The following is a 17,121-nucleotide window of genomic DNA, read 5'->3' as shown; positions in this document are numbered from 1 at the left end:
AAAATCACTCTAACATGCACATTAAGTCAGCTTAGGCTGTGTGAGTTCATGTTTTCATAAATAACATTTATCACAAATCGATTAATTTAATAAACATACGACTTTCATAAAAACATAGCAAAATAATATTTTCCTCAATCAAGCACGCAACATGGGCCTCCTCATCTCAAGTCACTAAACACGAAGTCAAGGACTCGAGTAATTTATCCTCTTGCCCCAAAGACAGTTAAACTGTTAGGGGACTCCTCACCTTAACCCTTAAAAGGGGAATAAGGAATCTTTATCCTCTATTTGATCTGGTCACGACTTAACAAAAACATTCACATCGGTGGCCACACTCACGTGCAATTTAGTCAAACATTAACTAAATAAAATCTCAAGCATAGACATATATATATATATATATATATATATATATATATATATAAGTACAAAATATGCAAATATAGTAAAGTCTATGCAACATCATCCAAACAGTATAAACGGGTAATAACGTAGTAAGATGTACATGCTAGCCCAAAGCAGAAAAATATTTAAAAAGGGGCATCATGAAACTCACCTGATACGGATCACACAGTTATCAACAAGTAGAGAACCGCTAGGTAATCACTCAAAATCAAAAGCCTGCCAAGTTATAGCACGCAACAATCACTAACTAGACCGTATCGACTCGTTCGCTCTACGAGACGTTCTAACATGATTGGATTGACCCGAAGCCTCACCACACTTAATTTCAACTACATCAGTCCCCCCGAGGCCTTTAATTTACCAAAACTTCCCTTTAATTAAAATCGGGAAAAAAGGGTCCCAAACTACACCCGTTTCAAGTTAGTTGTGCCGAATTCGTGCGTTAACTAACTGTTTAAGTAATCACCACCCAAATCATCCCCGAGTTGATAAGATTCAATATTCTTACAGCCAATACAACCACATGACACAGCACGAGCTGATTGGGTTGGCAATTCCTTTGTACAACACACGAATTAACGATGAAACGAGAATTCGCGCTCTAGCGACCCGTTTGAGTAATCACCAACCAAATCAGTCCCGTTTTGATAAAAATTAATATACTTACAGCCCACATATCACCATGATACTACATGGTTTGATTGGGTTGGCAATTCCCTCAAACATCACGCGAATTGCAACAATTAACGACTAAACACCCGATTAACCCTAGTTTTCGAACTATCGACAATTGACCAACCAAAACAATTCCAATGGCCATGATATTTTAGTATGATGTAAATAACTTACCTAGGGAGTTATTAGAACAGGAAACCATAATTTTTTAGCTCCGGAAATAGCTTAATTGGGCAGCCTTCGGTTTTGACCTAAACGAAGAACTTGATCAATTAACGAGCATATTAAGCTGATTAGGGATGAAAAAGATGTTCCACGGCATAGAACTAACCTTAAATTAGATGGATATCACTTGGAATTGGCTGGAGATGGTGAAAATTGTGTGTGTGTGTGGGGGGGGGGGGGGGTTTCTTAAAATCCCGATCGCAAAATAGAGAAGTGGCGGCCAAGTTATTTTAATTTTGGGAAATTTATAATTCAGGTCCTCCAACTTGCAAGGGTGTGATCACTTGTTCCTAAAGTTAAGTAAATGATCTTCTAAAAAGTGCTACAAGGGCCCTCAACATGAAATATAAAATCCCAACAGTTGTACAAACTTTACAAGTGCTCACGCCGATTAACGAGAATTACCGGGTGTTACACTTCACTTCATATAACTTCCTATAACAACCTGCATTATGCGTAAAAATAATTTTTCAACAACACATGTTGAGCGAGTAATCACAGTTTAGTATAATAATAATAATAATAGTAATGAGAAATAAACAATTCCTTGTTTAGGTAAATAGCATCGACTAATATAAACAAATATATGTGTCTTTTCGATCATGTCACTAGATTTCGGACATGTCTACTCGGACTCACAACCAATAACAACATAAAATAAAAGTGTCATTTCCCCCGAACCAAACGGTTTCGAGTTACTCCAGCAGAGTATGATCATAGTATGATGATGAGGATGAGATATCAACCAACCATAAAAGTAGTAAACACATAAGTCATATAGCAATCAACAATTAATTGAGCAATGTCACAACCACGCAAATATTGGAACCGTGTTTGAATATAATTGTGTAATAGTATAAATTTAATACGCATAATGCCCCCAAAATAAAGAAAAAGGGGATGTGATTACTCACCTTAAAGAATAAGGTAAACGTGACGTAACAGCGGTAACGGGAAGGCGATTAAAGCAAATGCGTTAGTTAGTCCTTTAAGGAGTCTTGACGAATTATCCTAATTTAAAGTTATAATTAAATACACAATCTAACGACGTTAAATGAGCAAGACATGAAAAGTAAGGGTTTATAACGGATTTGGGATTTGTAAGATGTTACTTATGTTTATATTGATTCTATAAAAGTTGAGTTAAAAGCGTAAACAATTTAAATATTAATTAACAAGTTACTTTCTGAATTTTTGAACAATAAAATGCCAATTTAATATTATATATATGAAAACTTGCTTTGAACGTTTAGTGGTGATCGGTTCATCTTAGATGAGTGAAAACTATTCTTTTAGTTTATTTATTTATTTAATAATAAATATTGTATTAGGTTAAATCAAGAAAATTTTTAAATTTATAAACATATATAAACTTATATGAGTGTGTATATATGTATATGTATGCGAAAAGGTTTGAATAAAATTTATTTTTAGAGTTTAAGGGTGTTCAGTCCGTTAAACGAATGAATATAATATTAGTTTTTCTTATAGTTATTCTATAAATTAACTTAAAATAAAGGAAACAAAAATAAATAAATAAAATAAATAAAAATCGAAATCGGGCCTGGGGGGTTCGAACCTACGCCCCATGTCGGTTATCTGTTTTTAACAAAGGTGCACCACCCAACTGCTCTAGCTTGTAACTTGTTTATTGAGTGAGAGCTAAAAGTTATATACACAGTTCAAAATAATCCCCAATTCCTTATAAAATCTTAGAATGAAAATATCCCAAATTGATGGTCTTATACCCTCATCAATTAAAATTGACAGAGGGGTTTTAATTGATCCAAAAACCTTGAACAATTACCTTGTACAAACCCGAATCGAAGGAGAACGAGACACTATGGTTTTTGGTCAGAACACGAGCTTAATCTTGATATAAAACGGCTTTGGAGTTGCAATTGGATTAGGGGTTAGTTTTACGATGAAGAGAGGAGTATGAGGGACAAAGTAATTGTATTTTGATCGATTATTTATAGGGTTTTGAGGTTGGTTAGAGCCGTGGTTTATGATACGACAAATTTGGTGTCAATTAGCTGTGATTTACATGGTTAATCTTGTGATTGAACACGTATTTGACCAATTGACGTGTAACTATGACCAATTCCGTGAAATTAGGCTTGATTGAAGATCAATATTGAAGGGGGGGGGGGGGTTGGACGTGATGGGGGAAAGAAAAAAAGAAAGAAAAAAATGTTTTTCAAAAATAATTTACACTTTAACCCCCTAGCATTAGATCGGTTAGTCAAATTGGATCAAAACATAGTTAAGGGTGGTTTTTGCAAAATATGATTAGTTTTTATAAAACGTCTAATGAATAGATGAAATCGAGTAACGCGAAATGAAAGTTAAGCAATAAAAACAAAATAACATAAATAATAACTCGTAAGTTTAATAATAAAAATCCGAATAACAAAACAATATATAAATAAAATAAATTTTTAAAAGGACCGGGTTTCCGGGTTTGAGATTTGGCGAATGTTACACTATTCACAACTTTTTGAAAATTTCGTCCTAAAATTAGAATACAAGAAAAAATTACAATAAGAATAAACTAAAACACAAAATCATTTTTGTAATAAACGAAACAACACAGATGCTCGAGTCACCCGAAAAACGCTACAAGTGGGTAATATGACAAGTCCACTTATATATAGGATGTATCATCGGCGTATCCACCATGATCTCGTCATATTATATATCATTTGTACCGTTGTTCTATAGTCAATCGATTATGAGTTGTTCACATACCAACGTATTCACTATGACTTCCATGCAAGGATTTTAGTAATTGTACTTACTCGCATGCCAACGCATTCACTATGACTTCCATGTGAAGATCATTTTTCTTCTCCACGACTCTTCGTGTTCACCCTGGTATCTATTTTTCTGTTAAGATTTTTGAGGGTTTTGGCGATTAAGGTTAAGTTTTCTGGCTAGATCTATTATTGTGGTCAGTTTGTGGCTAGATCACCGCCATAGCATAAGCCACAACCATCAATGCCAAACATATCTAAACTTGAATAGTTCAGATCTAAACTCGGTGGCGGCGCCGGGTATAGGTTAGAGAAGGTGGCGGTGCCGGACGTTGGAGACGATGGATGTTGGAGATAGTGGCTTCGTGGATGTTGAGGTGGTGGTCACAAGTTTGGTGAGGTCAGGTGGAGACGGTGGTCACAACGGAGGTTGTGGTCACAGGCGGTGGGGTTTTTTTTTGGTGGTCGGTGGTGGTCACTGGTTATGGATTTGTGGGGGGGGGGGGGGGGTTATTAAGTTAGAGAGAGAGAGGAAGAGAGATAAAGTGAAATAGGATAATGTGTGTGTGTGTAGATAGATAAAGGATAGAATACGATAATCCTTTATCGTACATTACGTACGTGACACTTCCAACCGTTAGATTTTCAAAATCCAAAATCACAATTACACTAATCTGTTCGTCCCTCTCCCTCAATCCGTCTCCACCACCCCTCACCGACACCAACACACCTCCTTCACCTTCGCTTGACGGCACCATCAACACTCTTCGTCGCCATCATCGCCGTCGACAACAAACTCATCAGAAAAACGCAAATCACAGGGCTGTTTAGTTGAAATTGAAATTGAAATTGAAGCCAATTGATCAGTTTATCTTTGAAATCGATTCAATTAATCATCAATTTGAAGCTTCAATCGATCAATTTTGAGTTCTGGATGATAGGTTTTTGACATTGAATGTTTAAGATTTTAAACGTATCAGCAGAACGTTCTGTTAATACGTTTTGATAAAACGTTCTTTTAATATGTTCTTGTTTGAAATACGTTCTTTTATACGTTTTGATAAAACGTTCTTTTAATACGTTCTTGTTTTCTATTAAAACGTTTTAACAAAATATTGGCCAATGTGAGTTTGAGCAAATTTATATATTAAACAAAGTGAGTTTGAGCAATGTGAGTTTTATTAAAACGTTCTATTAAACAAAGTGAGTTCTATTAAAACGTTTTAACAAAACGTTCTATATATTAAACAAAGTCAACAATGTGAGTTTGAGCAAATTATATATGCAATTTAGAGGCAAAACAGGTAGATCTTATACGTTTTTGATAAATGTTCTATTAAAACATAATAGGTAGATCTTATTCATTTTTGATAAAACGTTTTATTAAAACGTTTTGATTAATACGTTTTATTTCCTTTTGGTGTGTACTATCTCTTTTCCATCATTTTGTGCTACCATTGATTCCTTTGACTGACTGCTTTTGCAAAATTGTCTTAACAGCTTTGATGCGCTTCATGGAGTTGGTGGTGCTTATGCCAAACGTATATTTGTTGAAGAGCTTGGTGCACAAGAAAGCTCGTTATTGAATTGTGTTCCCAAGGTTATTTCTGCTCAACTAATCCATCTCTATTACCTTATTGAATTGTCTGCCTGAGAAGACGACGGCCAGTCCCACCATCTTTTTTAGGGTTAGATAATAAATTTAATTAGTTTGATATCGATCTGCAAATTAGTTTAATATTGATCGATGGTTGAATTATATTAATATGGATGGACGCTCAATAAATCAATTGATGAATTAGATCATAGAATTAAATTTAAGTTATTTACAATTATGCCACCGCTTGAAATTGAAATCGACGTTCAAAAAGCTTGCGTACCTAATGTACGATAACCGATTATTGTACGTTAACCTACCCCTATATATATATATATATCTTGTTAGTTTTATTTATAATAATATTTTGTTAATTTTAATTATTCTTTTTTTTAATCGGGTAAATGACCGATTTGCCCTCATGTGCAAGGCACATGACCGGAGTTAACAAGAAAACGTAACTAGGTTAGGGTCAAAGTACAAATGGTGTAGCATTTTGAAAAACATAAAGTACAAATTTTGAAGATAAAGGACAACAAATGAAATCAGATACAAACTTAAAGGACAATTTCTGTAATTCTGTCTTAATTTTAATTTTTATGAGGCATTCTTGTGTAGGGCAATTTGGAACTACAACTATAATGCTATATAATCATATTTTTGAATTTTGATTTCCATATGATGGCCTCTTTTAATTTTTTAACGACGATTTCAATCACTGATGTCTTCTGGTCCATCGATCATCTTCATTACTCGAGTATGGAATCGTCTGGTGCTATGTTGGCACATTCCCGAAGAGAAGCTCTGCATTTGTCTGTCCTGGCCACCAGTTAGCACCCGGAGACCACCTTAGGAGGAAACCAACCATATGTAAGACAACCCTTAAAAGTACAATCTATAATATCATTCCCAACAGGTTCGATTAGGATATAGTGAATAAGTTATATATATATATATATATATATATATATATATATATACACAAGGTTGTAAAAGTCGTTAGGCGGTCGACTGGTTGCGAGTACTCGGAGTAGTCGGGGATTACTAGGAAAATACCTACGGAGTACTCGGCTGAGGCGGGGAGTACTCGATCTAGGCGGGGAGTAATCGGAGAGTACTCGGCCGCCTACTCGGGAGTTTTACAACATTGTGCATATATATATATAGAGAGAGAGGGAGAGAGAGGGAGAGAGAGAGTAAGCAAAGCTTAATTTTCAATTGATTAACGATTCTAACTGTAATGCAATTTTAAGTACCCAAACTAACAAACCAACCTAACGAACTACAAAACCCCTTTAACTATCAGCAAATGACCATACAACCCTTGTTCTATTTATTACTATTTATTCCATAACAATACTCCTCGCTTAAAACTTTCTTGCCCTCAAGAAAGATATTAGCAGCATGAGGATCTCCTATATGGTTGAGCAAAATCTCTTCAACAGAAACATTGCCTAACACAACTTGCCAACACCCCATATCTCTTTAATATCTAGTAGATGTGAAACCATTTTGGAATTTCCCAGACCGCTTGAAATCAGCCACATCACGTATCCCCTACATTCATGCATCTGCACAAAACATTCACACTCCCTGCTATTGTCTTTATTCAGCCTCTTCTCGGATACTAGATTATATTGATCCACCACATGGTTAAAAAAAACCACCGTTTGATGTCTCCAAACATTGTGCAATCACTTAATTTTCTTCCAATCAGTCTCTTAGGTTTACGTTTGGTGCTAGATGAACTCATTGATGTCTTAATCATTGCAACAGTTGCAATTAAATCTTCTAGATCAACACACTTTTGAAGCTTGTTCTTTATTATATGTTTGACTATTTGCGTAAGATTAAGCAAACTATTCCCACTGTATGTATCACATCTTACTTGAGTTAAAGGAACACATGTAGGGGCAGTTTCCATTTCAACATACCTATTTGGCCAATGATGTACGCCGTCATCAAAACAAGTAATCTGCCAATTATATATACATTTAAGACAACTGGTTGAATAAAGGGAAGCATCCAAATGTTCTAACCCGCACATACTTTCAACCACTATTAGATGAATTTGCAGCCTTGTTTGAATTTTTGCAATTATAGTTCTTTAACTCCTCTTATCATCTGGTTCCACTTTTACACTAATCTCATCAAATGGAAATGACGACTCCATTTCTTTGGATTTCCATTTGTGCCACATATACACCCTTGCTTCTAGTAAATCTCCATCTTTTAAGCTTTTTTTTCCAATGGATACATCCGATCAGTTGTTGGAAACACCTTGATCAAATTCATGTTTTGTTGATGTGACATATTGCTATCATAAGGAAAGCGATGGAAACTTGCTAGAATAAGTTGATACATATCACCCGGATACACTTTTATGATGAAGATCAATGTTCCCATAGGCTTACTCACATAAACTCCTTCTTTAGCTAACATAACCATTAAACTCAGACCAAACTGGTCCTCACAAAAACTTGAGTATAGTAGCTACTTAGTGAATCGAGTTGCATCATCAATTGCTGGTAATCACCGAAATTGGATGCCGGAAGCCGCCCGAGAGATTCGAACCGCTTTGATACCACCACTTTTACAAACCAAACAGAAGAACTCAATCCAAAAGACTAGTCTAATAAGTAAGGGAACCCAACCCCATATCAGTTGCCCATACAACCGATGTGAGACTAGTCTCATACCTTACAGTAGTTTCAGTCCGTAACATGCATATTATTGTGATTGAGTTCCCTATATTATATAGAGTAGTTGTAAATGGATGAAATAGATAAACTTTTGTTGATGAGTAAATTTAGAGAACCACCCATCCTCATAATTTTTTAATGTTTTTTTAAAGTGGTTGTAAGTGAAGGAGCGAGTAAAATTAATAATAAATATAAAATAAAATATTATTAATTGAAAATGAAAGAGAAAATATAGTATTTTCTAATATAGTTAATTAATTATTATAGATTAGACGGGGAATTTATAAATAATTCTCGGAAAATAAAGAGCGGGTGAATACCCACCCACCCGAGATCCATATTTGAAGAAGATATTATTAAGGAGTCAGATCCCACTTGACGTTGATTGATTATTCTTCTTCTCTTTCTCTTCTCCTGCACACAAATTCATGCTCCGGCAGCAGCAATGGCCACCGATTTCTGGACATCAACACACCAGTAAGACTATTAACTGATTGATTTATGAGATTAATAATACTCGTATTGGTACTTGCTATATGAAATTGACTTGTGTTTGTGGTTGAAGCAAGCAATTAGTGGAGCAAGAAGAAGGGACGTGGTACACAGCCTTGACAAGGAGAGAGGAATCACGCTGGAAGATTTCAAACTCATCAAGTTGCATATGACCAATTGTTTGTATCTACCTTCTCTCTCTCTCTCTTATAATTTCTGGTAGTTACACACACACACACATATGTTCATCAATCATTGTCAGTTTACTTTACTCTTAACTCATAGCTGGATGGATCATCATCAATTTTGCATGATATTGACTTGACTAGCAATTTAGGATTACATTTACATCTGACTATTCTGTAGGTAGGTCTGGCAAAACCTACAGTTTTTCGTTACATTATAACCGCCTTTCATGGAAACTTCTGATGTTTACACCTGCGAAACTGAGTTAAGCAGGTTTGGGTTTGATTTTAGCATGTTTCATGTCTTAATAGGTCGACACGTTTAATACGCGATTAAATTCGTGTCAAAGCTGGTTAAATATGTGGAATTTGCCTTGGTTACCTTACGCCCCGGTACTTGGATTTTTTTTGTTTCAAATATGTTAAGGATTAGATATTAATTAAGAGTTTTATGAACTTTTGGCAACTTTTTTTTCAGTAAATACGTGATATTTATCGTGTTCCTAAAAAGGTCGTGTCGTTTAACCTGTTTCTAAACAGGTTCGTTTGGAAAAGATGGCATGATTAGTTTGCGGTGTTTGTGTCTAAACCGCAGTTCACCGTGTCGTGTCTGACATGTTATGCTAGCCCTACTTTCATACGGAATGTATTAGAAATGACGGAAAGCATGTCATTTATGTTGATAAAATGATGATTTCAAGGTCAAACCTACTTTACACCAAGAGTTTCCTTTCAGAATTTGAAGCATCGATACCCTATAATGATGTTAAAGATCAATTCAATATTAGTTGATACTTTTTCTGAAATGGATGAGTGTTTTTTTGTGCAAGTATTTATGTTGTGAATTACGATTTGTGGTGCTTTACATGAACAATATTTTGTTGGATGAAACTTATTAGCATTAACCTGTCTGATGTACCTTTGGGTTATATCAAAAAGTGTAATTCCTACTAGGACCTAAACTTATCCTGAATATGATCCAATTTTTTATCTCATTTTTTATTGTTCTTTCAGATATTGCAAGATTGGCCCAAAATGTGAAAGTGAGGCAAAGGTTAGCTTCTATCTTAACTGTCAAAGATCTTTATGACTTGTAGTCATTAGACCTTTATGCATCTAAAACATTCACTTTTTCATGAGTACCAATGATTCGTAATGGGAGAATACATCATATATTTATATATCATCTCCATCCCAAAACGAGCTGAACCATTTTTTACTCGATATTTCTTAAAAGTAAATGCAATTTTTTCTTTAAATCACTGTTTTGCCCAGCAATGGTTGTTACAAAACAGGGCCGCCCCCAAGAATCGTTATAAATTTTTTGGCCGAAGGCGAGTAAAAATTTGGGCTTAAAGTAAAATATAAATACGGTAACTTATACATAAAGAAAGTAACTAATACAACAGCAATTGTGATTTCTTTTATTAAAAATGGGTTGGTGTTGTTTCTTTTATTAAAAATACAGTTTTTTTAAATATATATATATATATATATATATATATATGTATATATAAAATATATAATTTTTTTAAAGATTTTGGGCCTATCTGGGTGATCAGGCCTGGTACTCTTGACGCCCATGTTACAAAATTGATGTTTTCTTTTACTTCGCTGTCATTTTCTCATTGCATCAGTTACTATTTCAGGGTTGTAGCGACTGCTGTAACATACATGAGACGTACTTATACAAGGTATGTATACATCAAAACTCTCATATTTCAAGTGCTGTTTTTTACAAAATCAAATTTGTTTGTTGCAGATGTTTATAGAATGAATATGATTAACTGAAACTTACATTGATAATACCCTGTTTGTAAAGTGACTTGCTATGATGATGCTATCTATTAAAAGTTTAAACGATTGTTTGCATCTATTTTGCTTAGGAGAAGTATGACCGAGTATGATCCACGCCTTGTGGCACCAACATGTTTATACTTGGCATCAAAAGCAGAAGAAAGCACTGTTCAAGCAAGGCTTCTTGTATTTTACATTAAAAAACTTCGTAAAACTCTTTTTCTTAACTCAAGCATACTCATTTTTCTCCATTTGGTTTTTTAATAAATTATGTTAATAATACTTCGCACGCCATATTTGTGTTTACAGATTCGGATGATAAGTACCGATATGAAATCAAAGATATCCTTGAAATGGAAATGAAAATTTTAGAAGCACTAAACTATTATTTAGTTGTGTTCCACCCTTATCGTGCCCTATCTCAGTAATTCTCTTATTGTTTTTGTAAAATTTTGCATCAAAATTGTTTTTTTAGGGACAAAAAGTGTTTTGGGTCAACCATACCCAGCCCAACAAACACTAAAACTACCTCTCTTGACCCGCTACCCAACTCTAACACCAATTTTGCCGCTTGTAATTTTACTCTTGTGATATTTGTATCTGTGAATAGGTTGCTTCAAGATGCAGGGATGAGTGATGCAACTCAAATGACCTGGTAAGATCTCAACTAGTAAATGTTTTGCTAACAAATTGATTACGCTATTTTCTTTTATAATGCACGTGTCTAGCTGCTAACACAGATATTATGCTTTATATTGTTTAGGGGACTTATTAATGACAGCTATAAAATGGATTTAATTCTGATATACCCACCACATTCAATTGCGTTAGCCTGCATATATGTTGCAAGCATGCTCAAGGATAAGGACAACACCGCTTGGTTTGAACAGCTAAGAGTTGACATGAATATGGTACGCATTTAAACCTGAATCTTGTAAGGATCAACGATTAATTTGTAATTTGTGATGGAAAAGGGTTAATCTGCTCATTGTTTTCTTTCTTTCTTTTTTTCCTGTTTTTTTGGTGACAGGTGGAGAAAGTCGCGACTGAAATACTAGATTTTTATGACAACCACAAGACAATAGCGGATGAGAAAGTAAACGCCGCGATGCAAAAACTTAGCGTGCGAACATAAGAGTAATCTAGTAGGGTTAAAACTGCATGTAATCTGTAGCAATTGTAGAGTAGGGTGTGGAAGGATCATAGATAGATTGGAGATGATTATACTCGTATCGGCATTAGGTTGTATTGAATGCTGATATGGGTATGTATCATCTCTTGTCAGATTAGATCATCATGTGTTCATATGTTGCTTGTAATTTAATGATAAGTAAAAAACAACATAATCATGTACCTTAACTTGAACCGATATGTCAGGTTTTGTAACCATAAATTTATTTCTTGTTTTTATTTGTTGCTTTACAATACATATGTATTTTTAGCATTTTCATACCAACCTACAGTATCAACGAAGATTTTGCGTTCAATCGTTTGATATAATCTAACGAATAACACGCGCTAACGAATCACGAAAGTATAAACTGAAAATTAAACACGAACCTCAAAAGACCCGGACCAATGAAAATTACATGTACCAAGTTGGTGCTTAACTTCTGTCTTTAATCTTTATACATAATTTGACAACCGAAAAAAACTCCATAATAGTTGGGGACAATGCTGTTCATATGTTCATTGTAAACAAAAAGAAAAAACATGTTTACAGAGATGCCTCACGGGCCGGACCGGGCCCGCCTTGATTGAAATTAGTTAGGAGTTGCAGTCAACGGCAGTGACCCTGCTGCTGCTGGTAGTGAGAAGACATGGTCAAGAAATTAGGCTGCCGAGATGGAATTCTGAATCCACCAGATTGAGGAACTCCCATTGTTGAATGAGGAATTGTACCACTGTGAAATCATATCAAGAATGATGGATACATAAGCCATGTATAATTCAAAATTTACAAATCTAATATGAAATAGCTACTTTCATTTTATAGTTTAAACTTCAAACCTGAATGCTAATGACAAGGAAGATTCCACAGGTGATGGAATTCCACGGTGCTCACGGGGGAGGAGTGACCAGAAAACTGGAAAAAGAGCAGCCGTAGTCAGAATTCATCTTATGGTAGTTGATCACTATTTCCACCAAGAAGCATGGAGAATGATGTTTTGTAGGATAGAAATGTACCTGAGTGTCGCGCTTCATCCTCATAATCTGAGCAAAACATAAGATCCTGCATGAAAATATAAAATCCAGTTATAAAACAATTCGTTTATCTCAGAAAAATAGTAACTTCAAGGCCGTTTGAACACGTCCCTACAAACTAACCTGTCTTCTGCTTCCAGTCTTATGAACCAAATCTGCAAAAAGAAAAAAAAAAGGTAAAAGAAGCATCAAACTAATTTCTTACAAAAAGTTGTAAGCTCATAACGCATATATCGACAAGTACTTCACATGCTCTAGATAAAAAGGGTCAAAATGTTACCGATATTGGGAACACTAGTGTTGACTGCTAAGGTCAAGCCCAAGAAACAATCATCCTTTTTATGGCTGGAATCCCAGAGATTTAACTCAAGATTTGGTTGTGATCCTGCAGAATAATCATAATCTATCATCATCACGCTATAAAAATGGCATATTAGAGGTCGGTGTGGGTTATGCTCTATCTATATCATGTCGTTAGCTAAAAAGGAAGCATGTCAAAAGTCACCCCCGGTAAAAATTAGATTATTATTGGAATAATGAAACTTTTTGATCATATTACACAGTTAGGCAAAAAGATTTTCAGGCCAACCGCCAACCCGTGCAAAAACTACTTTTTTGACCCATTTCAAAACTGAGGGATATTATGGGAATAATGAAACTTTTGTGATCATATTACACAAGCAAAAAGATTTTGGGCCAACCCGAGCAAAAACTACTTGTTCTGACCCGTTTCAAAACCGAGGGGCCCACCCATTACTCGGCGCCTCTAAATTGCACCAATCAATCTATTTTTAAAAAAATACTCACCGATGCTGTTCATTGTCAGCTGAAGTGGATCCCCAAGTGGACGAGAAATCCACGTATTACCCTATAAATAGCAACATGTGAGAAAGTTTAGCAATCTTTTTAAACATTAAGACTTAGAAAACGCCTTGAACAAACATATTACATAGAAAAATGGATGCTGTAAGCACTCCTCTGCGATTGGTCTCCTTAATGGGTCCCACCAACACAGTTGCTACATCCCAAAGAAACAAACTCATAAGCTGGACATAAAATGTAGCCTACTAACAGAACAAGCCAAGTAGAAGCACACATAACACAGATGTCATAGAATGTTACTCACCTTGATCAAATCAATAGCTTCTAAGCTTGCATTTGGGATCAGATCAGCAAGATTAGCAGGCATAATCTACACAGGTAGTAGAGATAAGATTTAAGAGATAGAGAGAGGATGCTTTGTTCATATTTATGGATAAAACATGATTGGCATGCAACAAAACAGCATTATCATGGTAACAATATAAATTATGAATGAAAATGATTTTGTATGCATTAAAAATAGACTTTGGTGATTTGTGACCTCTTTTGACTTATTTCCATTTTAGCTAAAGAAATGTTTATTTGACCCGTTTGAGATAAAACACAACCCAAATTGACCCAGTAAAAGTGAAAGGGTAATAATGGTCACCTATAGAGATCACATAAATATTTAAATAAGACTCACGTCTGAACAACGGATATCCATTAACCGAGCAACATTCCTTGCTTGAGGAAAGAGAGTAAAATCTGGTGTGCCAAGAACACAGCATATCTTGTACAACTGATCTATTTCACTGTCCAATTATAATCATAAAAGTAAATACATCTATAAGGGTTGACTGGAACAGCTGAGATCATTCAGTTATCAAGATAAGTCACCTTTCACCAGGAAACATTGGGTACGATGTGAAAAGTTCAGCAAGTATTGCACCAACCGCCCACATATCTGTTATTACATCACAAGGGCATTTATGTCAACTCATGTGATGAGAAGATGGGGCCCACAAAATGGAGAATAACAAAAGAGAAAATGATACAAAAGAGACGCGTATGGCATACCTATGGCAGGAGTGTATGATGAAGATTGCAACAGAACTTCTGGTGCCCGATACCTTGTCAAAGGAGACAATATATATTATGTACTCTCATAAGTCATAATATAGCAGTCATTCAAATTACTATTTGCTAGTATAAAACCGTTATGTATTCTAAGAAAAATGAAAAATATAAAAAGAACCAAGTACTCACCAGCGAGTGGAGACATAATCAGTAAACGGAGGTGAAGATGACACTTCTCTAGCCAGCCCAAAATCAGCAATTTTAATAGTATTGTCGGTCACCAGCAAATTCTCTAAAATTGTAAAGAAATATTCAATAATTTATTACATTCAAGCGTATATAAACTTTCTAAACAAGATACAAAAGTAGAATTTATACCAGGTTTTAGGTCGCGATGAAAATATTCACTTTTATGCATATGTGCAAGCCCTTTAAGAAGCTGACTCATCAGACCCCTAATCTCTTCCTCTGTGAAAGGTCTTTGCCTCTCTCTCATTATGTGATACAAATTATGTTCCTAAGGAATACAATGTATTATATAAATTTCTAAATAAATAGTAAACCAATTATATAAAATACTAAAATACCATGTATTCAAATATGAAAAACAATTCATTATTCTCCCTAACAATCTCCTTCAGCTTTATGATGTTAGGATGATTCAGTTTCCGGAGGGCCTGCATCAAAACCAAAAAAGAAAAGGTTTAATTTTAGTACATCTTGTATTGTTTAATTTGAAAAAAATAAAATATAGTATCATTAGTTTGACGTCACGTAAGAAATAGTAACTAATAGTAGCATAAAATACCTTAACTTCCCGCAAATTCACACATTCTTCCCAAACATAATACTTCCTCTTCATTTTCTTAACCGCAACCTATGACACACACGATAAGAATGATAAATATATGTACTTTATAAAGGAAAATATAAACTGAATCGATTATACTCATTTCAGTATCCAGCTCATCCCGTTTTAGAAGTTCAAGATTAACTTCTAAAACGGTTCTTTAAACAAGAATAATATTAGCGATTGGTTAAGCGAAAAGAACTGACAATTTCAGATGTCTCAAGATTGATGGCCTTATATACAGTTCCACAAGTTCCATCTCCAAGTTCTTCTATACATTTATATCTGTAAAATAATTATGTATAAGAAACAATACAAAGAATAAAAAAATAACATATAATAACAATATTAATGCAATCTACCTTTCCATTATTGTTACACTAGCAAGTTATTGAACAATTTGTCAATGGACTTCCAAGGTCCAAAAACAGGCTTCTACACTGTTGAAACAGTGTTCTTCGCTCGCTTGCAGATTACCAATACTGACCGAATGTGATTTATTACGTAAGGTGTTGCAAAACCCCAACTTTTCACTACAATTAAGCATCAAATTGAAAGCGATCAACATGCTTAAATGCAGCCTCTACAAGCTGCAACCAACTGGTTTCATCTAAGATTCACCATTCTTTACCCTAAATTCCAGTTCATCAATTATTCAACATGCATCAAAACCCTATTTCAATTTCTTCATACATTTGTTAATATCTGCAAAAAAAAAATAAAAAAAAATAATAATAATAAATTAAAAATTCACCCGATTCATAAAATTAAATAACTTTAAAATAAAATTGGCCTAGCCCACATAATATTCAAATCTGCAAATAATCCCCGATTCTTAAAATTAAATAATTATAAAAACCCATGATAAGTAAACAATATAATACTAAAATCTTATTCCCAAATTATAAACAGAGTGGTTTCACCAACAATCTTGGAATAAAAAAACAAAATTAAATTAAATTCCAAGACTAAAATCGGAAGTAATAAGCAGTAATTTTGTAACCACCGGTATGCAAATAAAATTGAGCCTTTAATCAGTTGATTAATAAAGTGGATCGAAAAATTGGGGAAAAATAAAATGCAAATTGAATTAAACTCACCATGAACGAAGGATAAGGTTGAGATCTTGCAATTGATAAGCTTGGAATTGAATGCTAAGAACAAATTCTTATTCTTAGAGAGAATAATAATAAAAATAATAATAATATGGATTATGATTATGATGATTATGGTGTTGGTGTAAAAACAGCCAAATCCGCATAAGAAGCGAAGGAGAAGAACCCAAAGAAATATTAAATAATATTATTTTGTGAAGAAGAATGTTACAATTCGGTATCGTCAACTATGG

General features: G+C 34.5%; 1 protein-coding gene and 1 pseudogene across 2 annotated transcripts; one reads left to right on the top strand and one right to left on the bottom strand.

The window, feature by feature from the left end:
- Window positions 1-8,776: 8,776 nt before the first annotated feature.
- On the top strand, window positions 8,777-12,156 carry LOC143538426 (cyclin-C1-2-like; annotated as a pseudogene). Its single transcript, XR_013136245.1, has 9 exons — window positions 8,777-8,840; window positions 8,929-9,034; window positions 10,055-10,094; window positions 10,690-10,734; window positions 10,927-11,045; window positions 11,147-11,261; window positions 11,448-11,492; window positions 11,601-11,748; window positions 11,868-12,156. The product of XR_013136245.1 is annotated as a cyclin-C1-2-like (transcript).
- A 288-nt stretch (window positions 12,157-12,444) lies between these two features.
- Window positions 12,445-16,403, bottom strand: LOC143538425 (serine/threonine-protein kinase MHK-like). The gene is made up of 17 exons (XM_077031991.1): window positions 16,136-16,403; window positions 15,980-16,058; window positions 15,732-15,800; window positions 15,511-15,600; window positions 15,302-15,440; window positions 15,113-15,215; window positions 14,924-14,976; window positions 14,744-14,810; window positions 14,550-14,658; window positions 14,169-14,234; window positions 13,992-14,060; window positions 13,850-13,910; window positions 13,323-13,427; window positions 13,166-13,197; window positions 13,025-13,070; window positions 12,848-12,923; window positions 12,445-12,741 (listed from the first exon to the last, which is right to left on the bottom strand). The coding sequence occupies exons 1-17, from the start codon at window positions 16,141-16,143 to the stop codon at window positions 12,618-12,620; spliced, it is 1,296 nt and encodes a 431-aa protein (XP_076888106.1). The 5' UTR covers window positions 16,144-16,403; the 3' UTR covers window positions 12,445-12,617.
- Window positions 16,404-17,121: the final 718 nt, after the last annotated feature.

The sequence above is a fragment of the Bidens hawaiensis genome, unplaced genomic scaffold (assembly GCF_021521415.1).
Source record: "Bidens hawaiensis isolate Kalapana, Puna unplaced genomic scaffold, B.hawaiensis_p1.1 tig00011621_1, whole genome shotgun sequence".
In the NCBI taxonomy this organism is placed as follows: domain Eukaryota; kingdom Viridiplantae; phylum Streptophyta; class Magnoliopsida; order Asterales; family Asteraceae; genus Bidens; species Bidens hawaiensis.
This window is presented reverse-complemented; position numbering and strand designations above follow the sequence as displayed.

What these genes read in the sequence shown, in the direction of transcription:
- LOC143538425 (XM_077031991.1), bottom strand. An exon ending in TCATCGCGACCTAAAACCTG is followed by an intron (nt 15,216 to 15,301) that starts GTATAAATTCTA and finishes TTACAATTTTAG; the next exon opens with AGAATTTGCTGGTGACCGAC. An exon ending in TACAGCATCCATTTTTCTAT is followed by an intron (nt 13,911 to 13,991) that starts GTAATATGTTTG and finishes TGCTATTTATAG; the next exon opens with GGTAATACGTGGATTTCTCG.